This window comes from Bos indicus x Bos taurus, chromosome 5, assembly GCF_003369695.1.
Source record: "Bos indicus x Bos taurus breed Angus x Brahman F1 hybrid chromosome 5, Bos_hybrid_MaternalHap_v2.0, whole genome shotgun sequence".
In the NCBI taxonomy this organism is placed as follows: Eukaryota; Metazoa; Chordata; class Mammalia; order Artiodactyla; family Bovidae; genus Bos; species Bos indicus x Bos taurus.
In genome coordinates, this window is record NC_040080.1 from 35,072,125 (window position 1) to 35,088,310 (window position 16,186).

At 39.8% G+C, this 16,186-nt stretch overlaps 1 protein-coding gene across 5 annotated transcripts in view; it reads right to left on the bottom strand.

Moving 5' to 3' along the window:
* BCAT1 (branched chain amino acid transaminase 1) overlaps positions 1 to 16,186 on the bottom strand; it is a 119,005-nt gene that overhangs the window by 55,658 nt on the left and 47,161 nt on the right. For all 5 annotated transcript variants that reach the window (XM_027541552.1, XM_027541549.1, XM_027541551.1 and 2 more), the window contains exon 3: positions 9,246 to 9,446. In XM_027541552.1, coding sequence (XP_027397353.1) covers positions 9,246 to 9,446 — 201 coding nt within the window. The remainder of the gene's footprint in view (positions 1 to 9,245; positions 9,447 to 16,186) is intronic.

Consider the following 16,186-nt stretch of genomic DNA (forward strand, 5'->3'; position numbering starts at 1 on the left):
GAGCCCTGCACGTACCACCTGCAGAAGGCATGTTCTTTTCACATGTTTAAGATAAGCTATTTCAAATCCTGAAAGATGATGCTGTGAAAGTGCTGCACTCAATATGCCAGCAAATTTGGAAAACTCAGCAGTGGCCACAGGACTGGAAAAGGTCAGTTTTCATTCAAATCCCAAAGAAAGGCAATGTCAAGGAATGCTCAAACTACCGCACAATTGCACTCATCTCACATGCTAGTAAAGTAATGCTCAAAATTCTCCAAGCCAGGCTTCAGCAATATGTGAACCGTGAACTTCCAGTTGTTCAAGCTGGTTTTAGAAAAGGCAGAGGAACCAGAGACCAAATTGCCAACATCCTCTGGATCATCGAAAAAGCAAGAGAGTTCCAGAAAAATATCTATTTCTGCTTTATTGACTATGCCAAAGCCTTTGACTGTGTGGATCACAATAAACTGTGGAAAATTCTGAAAGAGACAGGAATACCAGACCACCTGACCTGCCTCTTGAGAAACCTGTATGCACATCAGGAAGCAACAATTAGAACTGGACATGGAACAACAGACTGGTTCCAAATAGGAAAAGGAGTACGTCAAGGCTGTATATTGTCACCCTGCTTATTTAACTTATATGCAGAGTACATCATGAGAAATGCTGTGCTGGAAGAAGCACAAGCGGGAATCAAGATTGCCGGGAGAACTATCAATAACCTCAGATATGCAGATGACACCACCCTTATGGCAGAAAGTGAAGAGGAACTAAAAAGCCTCTTGATGAAGGTGAAAGAGGAGAGTGAAAAAGTTGGCTTAAAACTCAACATTCAGAAAACGAAGATCATGGCATCTGGTCCCATCAGTTCATGGGAAATAGATGGGGAAACAGTGGAAACAGTGTCAGACTTTATTTTTGGGGGCTCCAAAATCACTGCAGATGCTGACTGCAGCCATGAAATTAGACGCTTACTCCTTGGAAGGAAAGTTATGACTAACCTAGATAGCATATTTAAAAGCAAAGACATTACTTTGCCAACAAAGGTTCGTCCAGTCAAGGCTATGGTTTTCCAGTGGTCATGTATGGATGTGAGAGTTGGACTGTGAAGAAGGCTGAGTGCCAAAGAATTGATGCTTTGGAACTGTGGTGTTGGACTGCAAGAGTCCCTTGGACTGCAAGGAGATCCAACCAGTCCATTCTGAAGGAGATCAGACCTGGGATTTCTTTGGAAGGAATGATGCTAAAGCGGAAACTCCAGTACCTTGGCCACCTCATGCGAAGAGTTGACTCACTGGAAAAGACTGTGATGCTGGGAGGGATTGGGGGCAGGAGGAGAAGGGGACGACAGAGGATGAGATGGCTGGATGGCATCACTGACTCCATGGATGTGAGTCTGAGTGAACTCCTGGTGTGCTGCGATTCATGGGGTCACAAAGAGTCAGACACAACTGAGCGACTGAACTGAAGTGAACTGAAGATAAGCTAGGTATCAAAAGCAAAAATATAACCATAAGATATACACATTTTGAAGGAAAAAAAAAAGATATACACATTTTGAAAAAAAGAAATCCATTACTTAATATTAAAATGTGAGTTAAAGAAGAAAAAGAATGGAAATAGAAAATATGCTAAGCTGAATAAGAATGAAAAATAGGGCCTTCAGATGCTTATAGCCTCAAAGCTTACAAGAGAAAAGAAATACAAATTCTGGAGCACAATTAAAAAGCACAATGTGAGATGTTTTGCTGAAGTGCAAATATGTGGTTAATTTATTAACTGTAATAAGACTAGAGCTTTGGTTAAAAGATATGGTTGTTAGATTAATTCAGGTGATAACATCTGAAACAAAAAAGCATAAAGAGCAATGTCATATAAACACTTTTAAAAATGAAGCCAGTGAGGTTATATTGCTAAATATGTAACAAAACAAACTTTCAAACAAGAAGCACTGCTGGAAATAAAGAAGGTAAGTAACTTTATAAGGCTCAATTTATTTCAGTTTAAAAATTATACACATTTGATATAGATTCAAATTTACATAAAGATTATATGATAATGTCATTGAATAATGAAGATGCAAAATATACAAAGGACAACAGTCTAAGCTGGATTTATCCCAAGAATAGTCAATGGTTTAACATTAGGAAACATATGAAATTCACTATATTAATAGTTTATGTGAAAAAAACTATATATCATCCCACTGATGTAATAAATGCATCTGATAAAACCGAACATTCATTTATGATTTTTAAAAAAAGTTTCCTCAATAACTAAGGAAAAATAGAATCTTCCTTAAGTGATAAAGGCTTTCTTCAATAAATTTGCAACAAATATTATATTTAAAGTGGCAATTTTTTAAAAAGTATAGTTGATTTACAATGCATTAGTTTCAGCATTAGGTATGCAGCAAAGTGATTCAGTTTATATATATATATATCCTTTTTCAGACTCTTTTCCATTATAGGTTATTATAAGATATTGAATATAGTTTGCGTTATATAGTAGGTCCTTGTTGTTTATCTATTAAAGTGATCAAATTTAAAGCTTTTCTTTCAGATGGAGGACATCACACATTACCTGCTGTAACTACGAATACTTTAAATCAATACTGCACTACCAATACTGGGCTTCCCTGGTGGCTCAGAGGGTAAAGCATCTGCCTGCAATGCAGAAGACCTGGGTTTGATCCCTGGGTCAGGAAGATTCCCTGGAGAAGGAAATAGCAACCCACTCCAGTACTCTTGCCTGGAAAATCCTATGGACAGAGAAGCCTGGTAGACTACAGTCCATTGGATCACAAAGAGTCGGACACGACTGAGTGATTGCTTGCTTGCCTTGCTTGCACTACCAATAAAATAAAGCAAGGGTCATGAAATAACTTCAGGGGATCTTTCCGACCCAGGGATCAAACCCTCATCTCTTATGTCTCCTGCATTGGCAGGAGGGTTCTTTACCACTAGCACCACCTGAGAAGCCCTGAAATAGAAGTATAAAGTTAGGAGAAGAAAAAACTGTCATAGATCTTGAGACACAGAAAAGAGTGAATGTAGAAAATCCAGAAAAACTGACATAATCTTTTGAAATTATCTATTTAGGCAAGGTAACCAGATAAGAAACTATATTCCCATGTAACAGCAGCAGAAAATAAAAACACTATTTAAGGTAGAATTAAAACCAATTCTTAGGTGGGGAAAATCTAACATAAGTGAAAGACATAAGGAAAATACAAAACTTACCAAGTCATTAAAAACCTAACTGAAGCAGAAAGCAATTTCATATTCATAGATTGAAAGATTCACTATTATAAAAACTGCACTAATGAAGAGTGCAGGGAACTCCGCTCAGTGTTATGTGGCAACCTGAATGGGAGGAGAGTTTGAGGGAGAATGGATACATGCATTACACGGCTGAGTCCTCAGCAGCCCACTTGAAACTATCTCAATATTGGTAATCGACTATACTCTAATCAAAATTAAAAGTTTAAAAAAATAAAATGCTTTAGGATGAAAAAAATAAAATATAAAGATGCCGATTCTCCCACAATTGGCTAATAAAATGTAATGCAATCCAAATGAAAATCATGTCAGGGCATTTATTTTTCTTGCAACAAACTGAATCACAAAAGTTTGACTGACATGATAAACTAAGCTATAAGAAAAAGCAAAAGAACAAGAAATATCCAAGGCACTCTTGAAGAGTGGAACAGAAGGACTTGTTCTAGTAGACAGCAAGACTCCTTATTAAAAGAAAAAAAAAAAAAGACTCCTTATAGTGATTTGGAGATAAAGACAGTGTGGCTTTTGCCAGACGGAGAAGCAAAACAATGCAACAAAAGAGAGATCCAGATAGACAAGACAATGGAAGGCAAATAGAGATCTAGAAGCAGAACCTCACGTATGTGCTAAGATATGCTATGATGTATCAGAAGGAAAAAAGCCTTCTCTAATGGTGCTGGGACAATTGGGTATCTGTAGGAAAATAAAACAGACAAACAAAAAGAAAAACTGGACCCCTACTTCATACAAAAATCAACTTCTGAAATTAAAGACCTAACTGTGACGGACAAAATCAGTAACACAGGAAGATGTCTTCATTATCTAGGAGTAGAAAAAGACTCTTTAAACAAGACACAAAACCAAACCTAAAGCAAAGACTGATAAATTCAACTTTTAAAAATTGAAATGTGGAGTTCCCTGATGGCCTAGTGGTTAGAATTCTGGGGTTTCACTGCCTTGGCCTGGGTTCAATCCCTGATCGGGAAACTAATAATCCACAAATGTGTGGCATAGGCACTGCCCCCAAAAGTGAAATTTATTTGTCATCAAAAACTTATGGGGAGAATAAAAAGTCAAAGTGTGGAAGAAGATATTTAAAACACATATAAATGACATAAGACTTATATTCAAAATATATAAAGTACTTCTACAAATCAAAGACACCACAATAGAGTAAGCAAAAGATGGAAACAAGCAGGCACCTCAAAGAAAATGAAATCCAATTGACAAACATTTGAAAATGTGTTCAACCTCTTCAGAAGTGGCAATTAATATCACAATAACATGCCATTTTATTAATAAGCTAAAAATTTAAAGTCAGGCTATAAGAACTGGCAAAGTTGATGAGTTGTGATTGAATGTATTTGCTAATTCATGGCTAGTGGGTATAAAAACTGGTAAAATCACCATGGAAAAGTTTCCCCTTTCTCATAAAATTGAAGATAAGTTCAATACCAGCAGCACATTCCTAGATATACCCTCAAGTAGGATTTCTCAAAGTTTTCTGGTGTCAGGTGCCTTCACACTCTTAAAAATTATAAAGGTGTCAAAGAGCTTTTATTTAAAAAGTATTCTATCAATATTTACCTTAACCATAGTGAGAAATTGTATTTATTAATAGACTATGACATTAAAATACTTTCATTCACATTATCTATATTTTCCAAGAGGATTAATATTAAATGTGGCCCTGTTTTACATTGTTGCAAATCTTTAACATTTGGCTTAACAAAAGACAACTGGATTCTCACATCTGCTTCTGCATTCAGTCTCTTGCAATAAGAAATTTTGGCTGAAGTACACAAAGAAAATCCAGTCTCATATATGGTCGAGGAAGAAAGTACTTGTAATAACTTTTTCAGATAATCGTGGGTATTAATCTCTGAGACTCCTCTAAAACTTGACAACTGCTGGTCCCCTACAGCTTAGCTGTACCGCAGAATCTGAAACCCCATCAATGAGGTTTTTATACTCTGTTAATTTCTTAAAATCCAATGGTCTCCGTCAGGGTTCAACTGAGAAGAAACAGAACCAGGAGAAATATATATAACATTTACAGATTTATTAGAAGAAATTGCCCAAAGCATCTGTGGAGGCTGGCTAAGCAAAGTCCAAAATCTGTAGGATAAGCACCGAGAAACAGAAGGTCACAAGCAGGCTGGACCAGGAGATGTGAGCTGCAGCCCATCCCCAACTGACTCAGGAAGGGAGAGACAGGGCAAGAGAGTGAGTGCATGTGAGCAGCCAGACCTACACGGATGTCCTGAGGTCAGGCTCACCCACAGTAATCTCCTTCTGGATAACTTCAAATCAACCAATCAGGGACTTTAACCACATCTGCAAAAGTCCTTCAAACGGCACCCAGATTAGTGTGGGATTGAATGACTAGAAGAAGGCGTGTGCACACCACAAAATGACCACTGCCTCCCAAAGTCCTCCAAGGTTCACACGAGAATGTCCTTGCAGTCCAAAACCAAAGGGAAACGAAAAATGGAATTCTAGGGACCTCAGTTTACAATAGCCAAACTGACACATCAAAAATCCTATCTTGTATTTGGAAGAATTTTTTTTTTAATGTACTTCAGGGATTTGGGGGTTTTGTTTGTTTGTTTGTTTAATTTTATAGCTGTAGCAAGCAGGATTCAGTTCATTGACCAGGGATCAAACCTGTGCCCAGTACAGTGGAAGCATGGAGTCTTAACCCCTGGGCTACCAGGGAAATCCTGCACTTTGAATGAATCTTTACTCACACATAAATTTGTAATATCATGGAACACTCACTTGGAAAAATACTGGTTGCCTGAGTTATACAGATCTTTCAAAGGGTAACTCCTTTTAAAACTACCAACATCATTAAAACATTGGTAACCACCAATATAATACAAAATAAGACCTCTTTAATAGGAGGAAAGGGTGGGGGAGACAAATGTTCCAAAAATTCCAATTTTCACTTGAGAGCTAGAATTTTATCACTGCCAATAAATACAGTCCATTGTTTTACTTGAAGTGACAGGCTTATTTCATTCATTTTTCAAAAACACACACACAAGTTTGAACAACTTTGTTCTTTCAAGGAACAATGGCGCCAGGTAGAAAAAAGTAGCGAGTTGAGTTCACCACACAAAAACAATTATGCGGTTGCTTTTCCTTGAGGCAACCACAGCACTTCAGTTCTACAGAGTGCTTCATGTGAAATGGATGTTTTCTCACACAGAATAAAATGTTTATGTAAGAGTCAAGATTTAATAGACTCAATCATTATTACGCTTCATTGAGAACATTAAGTAAAGCTGACGTTCTTTTTATACTGTAATGCACGGCAATAAACAATACAATGACTAACACAGGTTGGGTGGCAAAGCGTTATCTGGTACAAATGGCAACACAATGAGGAAGAAAAATAATACCTTGGTATTACTGTGAAGATTACCTTAGGCAATCTCTTCAAAGGGCAGCCTAGGGGGTCTATGGACCATGCTTCGAGAACTGCTGACTTAAAAAATCATGTAAACAAGTACACCAGCACACTATGTACAAGAATGTTCACAGAAGGAAACTGAACAAGTGCCAAGTCAACAGCGACTGAATATATTCACATAACATAACACTACCGCTATAAGGAGCACACGATGTGGTAGCTACCGCCCTGAGGCTCAGATAACACAGCTCTCCGCCCTGAGTTTCACACTTTCGAGGGCCTCTCACCTCTATCTTCCCCCAGCTGTGACCTCCTTGGAGCAAGCAGTTGACTGGACCCTTTTCTAGACAGACTCCAAATACTCAGTGCTAGGGATTCCCTGCCCAAATGGCCCTGATCCTATTTTCAGGGTCTGAACCGGCCTCCTGGTCTCTTAAGAACAGACAGGATCACTAGGGTGCTTGCGTCAAAGTCCAAGGGATGGCCAAGTGTCATCTGTTTGCAGGTGGGATGGGCATCTACGTGCATGTGCAAAAGGCCCCTTGTGGTATAGGATGAGTCAGGATTGAAAGAAACAGAGAGGGTGGACTATGGGATGTCTCTGTTTTTACTTTTGTCCCAGACCCCACGGACGTTAGGATTGGTCCTGGATGGATAGATCTCACATAATATTGAGCTCAAATAATAGATACGTGTGCACGTGCACACACACGCAATATATATGTTTATATAATTACACTTACACGAAGTTCAAAAAGAGGCAAAACTGTAGTGTTAGAGGTACATATAACCCAAAGTGAAAAGCAAAAAAAAATCATCATAAAAGAATAACAAGTGCCAGAAAATACAGGATTTACGACATAGAAGGGGCACAAAGAAGGCTTCTGGGATGCTTCAAGCTGGCCATTTCTTTGCCTGGATGGTAGCTATTTGGGCATTCCTTTATAAGCATTCATTAAATAGTATGTTGTCCACTTTTTCAAATTATGCTTTATCTCACTAAATATTTATCTTAACCTGAAAATGAAGTACATGTTGTAAAATTTCATTTTCTTTCATCTAGGTTCCCTACTCACACTTCCATTTCTCTCCTTCACTATGTGAATATGTCACTATTTATGGTCGGGAAGATCTACTGGAGAAGAGATAGGCTACCCTCTCCAGTATTCTTGGGCTTCCCTTGTGGCTCAACTGGTAAAGAATCTGCCTGCAATGCGGAAGACCTGGGTTCGATTCCTGGGTTGGGAAGATCCCTTGGAGAAGGGGAAGGCTACTCACTCCAGTGTTCTGGCCTGGAGAACTCACTGTATAGTCCATGGGGTTGCAAAGAGTCAGACACAACTGAGCAACTTTCACTTTCACTTTTCACTTTTTTATCAAAAAATACATTTGAAACAAAACCACATGTAGTTTTAGCTCTAAAAACAAACAAAAAAAATGGGGCTAATTAGTGGAGGAGAAAGATGTCCAAGGAGACTATATGCATGTTAATTTGTGGGTCAAAATAATATGACTCTAGACAGGATCTGAACCTAGGATGTTTAACTCCAGAATCTGAATGATTACATTTTTCTCACTTAAAACAATTAGAAGAGCTGACCTATATAAGGTACCCAGTAGAGGGCATATTGCAGGATTTCAATAAACAAATGTAGTTATTTTATCAATATCAATATGAATATTTACTATTTCCATCTTTCAGCCCCTTAAATAATAGACCACTGCTTGATTCTTGAATTCCAATATTCTAGGAAAGATATCCAATGCATTAAAAATGAGTGACAGCAGTCTGCAACGCTTCTCTGTACATGGGATTTCCCAGATAAGAATACTGGAGTGGGTTGCCATTTCCTTCTCAAGGGGATCTTCCCTACCCAGAGATTGAACCTGGGTCTCCTGTATTGCAGGCAGATTCTTTACCACTGAGCCACCAGGGAACAGGGAATATATTGTATATTTGGCTAAGTGTGTATCTTAAGGACCACAAAAAGCATCTTCTATTTAATATTTAATGCTTATAATTATTCCATTCATGCTTGAAGGCTGACATTTGATTAAATGTCCCTTAACATGCATAACAAGTTACTGCTGTCATAAAACCATGCAGTTAGCATTAAAATATAAATATAATACTGTACCTAATGATCCATTGTCAATCATTAGAAGATCTAAGAGCAGTGACTTAGTGAGATATTAACAGTACAGGCTTTTTGATTGCTAATTTTCTGGCAAACTGTCCTTCCCATTTGCTCCAAATAATTTTCTGATAATACTGTAAGCCAATGTTACAAGTTTCATGTGCAAAACATTATATTTCTATTCTCTACACCCTAGAGTGTGCTTACCACCTACATGATTTTTCAATTGACATTTTAAAAATTCAAGATACTCTGAAAAATTAGTTAAGACTCACCTTCAATCCAACTGTTTATATAGACACTTATGATTGCCTCTAGTTAATACGGTAAAGACCATGCTGCCTTAGAGCTCTTTGAGCAGGGGAAGCTACTTAGTAACCACAGTGAAAACCAATATGTCACCATCATTAATTTCCAAGTACTTACTTCCACAGCATAGTGGAAAGCCGATGAACCCGGATGCAGTGAGAGGTTTTGAAGAGGTTTGATGCGTGGTTTCTCCCATCCAAGCTCCAAGGACCACTCCACTGTTAACATGTGATCTGTAAAAACCGTTCCAAAAACCAGAGTACTGGAGTCTGGTTTTTCCTTTAAAACGGTGGCTCGTGTGATTATTAGATCTTCAGCCTGGGGAAGAAAGTCAGCACCATTAAAGAAAAGTAACTGAACATCCTCTAGCTAGAGGAGCTGCTGCTGCTGCTGCTAAGTCGCTCCAGTTGTGTCCGACTCCACGAGACCCCATAGATGGCAGCCTACCAGGCTCCCCCGTCCCTGGGATTCTCCAGGCAAAAACACTGGAGTGGGTTGCCATTTCCTTCTCCAATGCATGAAAGTGAAAAGTGAAAGTGAAGTCGCTCAGTCGTGTTTGACTCTTAGCGACCCCATGGACTGCAGCCTACCAGGCTCCTCCGTCCATGGGATTTTCCAGGCAAGAGTACTGGAGTGGGGTGCGATTGCCTTCTCTGAGCTAGAGGAAGCAGAGAGTAAAAAGACAGAATTTAAGTCACTGGCCATTAAAAAGTGAAATCATTTAACTTTTAAATGTTGGCAACTAACTTAGAAACTTAACAACACTGGGTGAGCCAAGCAAAACCATGCCTCCATTCAAAATCTGTTGTTTCATATCTCTGCAATGTAGGGAATTCCCTGGCAGTCCAGAGGTTAGGTTGGGAGCTAAGATCTCAGAAGCTGCAAGGTGCAACCAAAAAACCAAAAAAAAAAACCCAAACAATTCTTTGTAACGTATACTACCAAACAAATATCAGAACTAAAATTTTCCAGTGACGTTTAGAAACTGGGACGAAATAATAGATGGGGTCAAATCATGCTAAAAGAAGAACATATCTCTTCATTTCCATCATTAGACCCGTGTAGCACATTCGGGAAAGAAGAAAGGCGGGTCTTAGAATCAAAACAGCAGCACTCACAATGACTTATTAAACTAAAAAGAATGTCACTAAGAACTGAATCTCTTGGGATGGTTATACTCCGGCTCCCCCAAAGAATTCTTGGCAGCAGCTTCCAAAACCCTCTGGGTACATGGTAGGAGACAGGCAGCAGAGTGAAGCAAATGTTTTCCTCGTTGAAAACAGAAGTAGAGATTGAACACTAAGATATAAATCCTCTATTCTGTGTTGAGGAAACAGTGAACAAAGGACCCCTTATTCAAAGAAAGATAAATAAGAGTAATAGGAAACAACTTCACACAGCCCCATTGCACCAGCTCTCCACAGCCGGCTTGCCCATTAATGACCACCACATACGTATCCGGATCACACACAATAGCATCACTAACTTTACAATAACTGTAGAACAGCTGACTCAAACCACAGGGGAAGGCGCACTCAGACTACTCAAACACAAAACGAACCAAGGACAAGTTCAGGCTGTGATCAGGCTGTTAGGAAGGTCAGACTTCATTTGTTTCAATACACAAAGCAGTCATTTCCCCACCCCCACAAAGCAAGTACAGAACTTCAGAACTTCACTTTGTATCATCACCTCTTATCATTATTTTTTGAATGACCTAGTTATATCTGGTTAATTCACTGCTTTACAGCCACCTTTGTGGTTTGATATATTATGAATAATAATCAGTTAATTTTAGAGTAATATTTAGGTCCAAAATGTTATTTATTTTAAAACAACCAGAAAGCTTCCATTACAATGAAGCATAAAGGACAACATGTGTGCGTGCTAAATCGCTTCAGTGAGTTCGACTCTTTGCGACCCTATGGACTGTAGCCCACCAAGCAGTCTCATGTACTTCCACAGCTTCAGTTATCACCTGCGGTGGTGGTGGTTTGGTTGCTAAGTCTTGTCTGACTTTTGCGACTCCGTGGACTGTAGCCTGCCAGGCTCCTCTGTCCGTGGGATTCTCCAGGCAAGAATACTGGAGTGGGTTGCCATGCCCTCCTCCAGGGGATCTTCCTGACCCAGGGATCGAACCCGTGTCTCCTGTATAGCAGGCAGATTCTTTACCACTCCAACATATGTACACCATGGCTAATTCATGTTGATGTGTGGCAGAAATCAAACCAATACGTAAACCAATCATCCTTCAATTAAAAAGAAATTAAAAAAAAAAAAAGAAGTTTGCCAGTCCATTGAGACTGTTTGGATAAGAACTCTAGCTAGAGTACTTGCAGTTAAATGTCCAGCCCCAGCATGGTGCCAGGCACACACAACAGTAAAGGTTTTCTTAGATACTGAAAATAACATTTGGTTGATTTCAGCTGCACTCGATAATGAATGACAGACTCATTCCCAGAAGATGGCCAGGATTTAAAGTGAGTGAAATCCTAACATACACTTTTTATTACATGAATGGTTTCACAGTATTCTTGTACAATGAAGCCCTTGTGCTTTCGCTTTGGTTAGTTTTTCTTCAGTGGCTTGGGGGATCCTGGGCTAAGAAAAGTCTGGAACTATAGCAATACAAGAAGACAAACTCAATGCAAATTTTCACTTATTAACACCATTAACATAAGTTTCTTAATAACAGGGGAAAGTAGTAAGATACACAACAAAAACAGAAAGATGAAAGTAGATGAAAATGGGGTGGAGACATTGTGAGTAGAAGGGGTGAGTTTTTAATCCATGTATTCAGGATACATCTTAAATACTTCCAAGGCAACAGACATTGGCTTTTTTTTTTTCCCAAAGACAAAACCAATGATTTGCATGGTTCTTCAAAAGTAAAATGACTAAATTCTAAATTCTATGGTTTTAATAAAGCAATTTAATTTTTTTAAAAAAAGTAAAATGAAGTTTGACTTCCCATCTGCTATTTCTAATATTAGGTAGTCAATTCTATCATTAGTTAATCAACAAGAACCCAATCACACAGGGTCTTTCTACCTTTTGGGATTTCTAGGTTTTCCAGTAACCCTACCTGCCATGAAACCAACAGGCAATGGAATATATACAACTTTATTCCAACAACTTGCAATGCAGGAGACCAAGGTTGATTCCTGGTTGGAATGATCCCCTGGAGAAGGGAATGGCTACCCACTCCAGTAGTCTTGCCTAGAGAATTCCATGAATAGAGGAGCTTGGTGGGCTACAGTCCATCAGGTTGCAAAGAATTGGACAAGACTGGGCAACTAACACTACCGTTAGTATTTCAACAACAATCTGCATAGAAACTTTTAAAAACAAGACTATGGCTTTGCCTCGTATCCAACTGTAGGGTGATTTCTTTTCCTTCCCTTACTCGTTTCTTCCTTATCTGCTTTATTATTCTTAGTATTTTGCGTTTTTATTCACTCAGTGAACACTGTACCAGTACAGTGGCTCAGGCACTGCACTAAGCAAGCACAGGAGATACCAAGATGCAAGGGTTCAGTCTTCCTTCTCTGCCACGCTCGCTGCCAGTCAAGGACAAGTGGTAGCCACTGTGGGCAAGTGTTACTCATTCAGTTTCCAAGGTTGTTACCCCTGCCCCTCTGTCACACAGAAACCAATAGAAACTTATCTAAGTTTCAGGAGGAAGCTACGAAGAGGATAAAAAGCAGAACTGGTTAGAACTAACCAGGACCAAGATGGAAGAAGATCTGACTTCCGCTAGACCTTGGGCCTCACTGTACATCGTTGTAATACAGTAGCTAAATGACACACCCCCCAGCACCATGACAGCTGACAAGTGCCATGACAACAGCCGGAAAAGCCACATATAGGAACTGAAAAGCAGAGCTGCATCAGTTCTAGGTCCAAACCACACTCCTGTTCTCAGATAACTCATGGATATTATAACTCCCACTCTTTCCAGTTGTCTCCCTTATACTTCAATCCTCTTATACATTTGGTGTCTCTGCCTGACTGGGGTTGAAGTTGATTTGTGAGGGTTCCCACTTCACCACTGAATAAAGCTTGTCCTGTTCCAGTCTCAGCTTCAGTTTTGTTATTGGCTGCACAAATATGACCAGAAAAAGAACCTCCCTGGCAGACACAGGGGTCTTAGCTCAGAGTAGAACCCTAGCATAGGTCCATTCAACCAATTCAGCACCAAATTAACCTAACAATTTTTGAGCTACTACGTACCTGTATTGTGCCAGGCACAAAGAAACTCAGGGAATGAAACAAGTCCTCTTCTCTTAGTGAGGGGGAAAAACAATATAAAGAATAAGTGGTTTGGGCCAGGGGGATGTGCCAGCCTTGACAGAAGGGGTTTGGGGGAGAATGGATACATGTATATGTATGACTGAGTCCCGCTATTCACCTGAAATTATCACAGTATTGTTAATCAGCTATACTCAAACACAAAATGTTTTTGGTATTAAAAAAATTAAATTAAATTAAAAAAAAAAGATTTTTAACATAAATAAAAAGAAGGCAGGCATATTATGATTCGGAGAAGGCAATGGCACCCCACTCCAGTATTCTTGCCTGGAAAATCCCGTGGACGGAGGAGCCTGGTAGGCTGCAGTCCATGGGGTCGCTAAGAGTCGGACATGACTGAGCAACTTCACTTTCACTTTTCACTTTCATGCATTGGAGAAGGAAATGGCAACCCACTCCAGTGTTCTTGCCTGGAGAATCCCAGGGATGGGGGAGCCTGGTGGGCTGCCGTCTATGGGGTCACACAGAGTCAGACACGACTGAAGCGACTTAGCAGCAGCAGCAGCATATTATGATTATAGATAACAAATACCTGGAAAACTCAGAGCTGGCCTAATTACCTTGTGGAGTTCTTCTACTCTTTTTTAAAAATTCCTTCACAAATGGCACTTTTTTTCCTCATTATAAATGCAGTATCTGTTACTTGTCAAATATTTGAAAAAGACTAAAGAATTATAAAGAAACAAAATAAAATCAACCACAATCACAAAAGCAAACAAAAAAGAATAAGGAGATAAACAGATGTCAAGAAGTGATCAGTGCTATGAAAAAAAGGAAAGTTTAAAGGGACAGAGTGGGAAAGAGAATGCTTATTTTAGATGGAAGCGTTAGGGAAGGCGTCCCAGATGAGGTGACATTTGAGCAGAGACTTGAATGAAGACAGTAGGTCATATAGAGATTTAGGGGCAAAGTATTTCAGGCAGAGGAAACAAGTGCAAAGGCCCTGAGGTGGGAACACACTTGGTAGGAACAGGAAACAGCAGAGTCAGTGTGACAGGGATGCGGGGGAAGTGAACTGACAGAAAATCTTAGAGGCTCTGTGACTGCTGGCGTAGGGAAAGGGAGGGGCTGAGAGAACCAATTACCCCATTGTGTGTGTGTGTGCACATGCTGTCACACCAGTCATGTCCAACTCTTAGTGACCCTATGGACTGTAACCCATCAGGCTCCTCTGTCCATGGGATTCTCCAGACAAGGATACTGGAGTGAGCTGTCATGCCCTCCTCCAGGGGATCTTCCTGAAAGACTGAACCCATGTCTCCAGAGTTCAGGGAGATTTTATTTTAGATGGAAGGGTTCTTTATAGGCAGGTTCTTTACCGCTAGCAACCTGGGAAGCCCACCCCATTGTATACTGATTGACATTTCGGTTCTCCATGTACTCTGCCTCTGTGCAACCAAGATTGTACCCCATCTTTCTTACTTCCCCAGGACCTTTACCACAGACACTGCTGGCAGTTGAGGTAACCCAAGTTTCTCTCTCCATTCCTGGTACTTTGTAGGAGCCATTAAGGCATGGCTACCATGTTTTAATTTGCTTCTGTTTTTATGAAGCATGAAGGAGCAAAGTTGAAAGGAGGAGAGTTTCACCAGTAAAATAAGAGAATCTGGGTGATATTGAGCTTTTTTCTTTGAGCCTCTACACTTCCCCCTTGGCATCAGAGATTCTCAATCCTGAAAAAACATTGGACTTAATTGCAGAAGTTTTTAAAAACACGAAGCTGGACACCATTCTAAAATCCCAGAGGAACGGAGCAGGACTGTGCTTGTTTGTTTAAGTTATCCAAGTAGATTCTAACTGTAGTCAGGGCTGAGAAACATACCATACCATTTTTCCTGAAAATTTCATCAACTTAAACAGCAATGGTTCCCAGCATCAGCTACTGAGCTGATTTACCTGGGAGGATTTATTTTTTTAAGAAAAATATCAATGCCCATGCCCTACCGTAACATCAGTGAAAAAGAGACTCAAGAGTGGGGCTCCACATCAATTTCAGTTTAAACTCTTCAGTTCAAAACTCTCCAGGACAGGCTAGTGCACGGGAACAGCTGAGAACCAGCAACAGAGTCAGATCTAACGGATCTGTGAATTCTTACTGAAAGCCACGTACTCTCTCACAATCATAGGAACTTGGTCATCTCAAAGTGAGTATGTCCAAAATGGAACACATAATATTTCCTTCAAAATTGGGTACCTATGTCTGATATTCATATTGCTTTCTACTTCCTGACTTCTCAATCATTAATTTTTTCAAAAAAGTCTACTAAAAGAAGGAAAGAGAAATGAAAAGTAAAAATCTCTAACCTTTACCTGGCAATCACATTTACACTTTCCAGAGATGACCTCTGCTAGCAAATTCATTGTGTGCATGCTAAGTCGCTTCAGTCGTGTCCGACTCTTTGCAGCCCCATGGACCGTAGCCCACCAGGCTTCTCTGTCCATGGAATTCTCCAGGCAAGAATCCTGGAGTGGGTTGTCATCTCTTCCTCCAGGAGATCTTTCCAACCCAGGGATTGAACCCACATCTCCTGCATTGGCAGGCGAATTCTTTACCCCTAGTGTCACCTGGGAAGCCCAAGGATCTAATCAAAGTCCAAAGAAAGGGGAGGAAAAGGACAATACCAGACAAATCTGTACCCTTTGGTCGCAAAAGCAAAATTTTCTCAGAAATTCCCTTATGCCTTATTGGTTAGAAATGTATCACACTGATATCTTCAGCTGCAGGAGAGGTTGAAATGCAGGTTTGT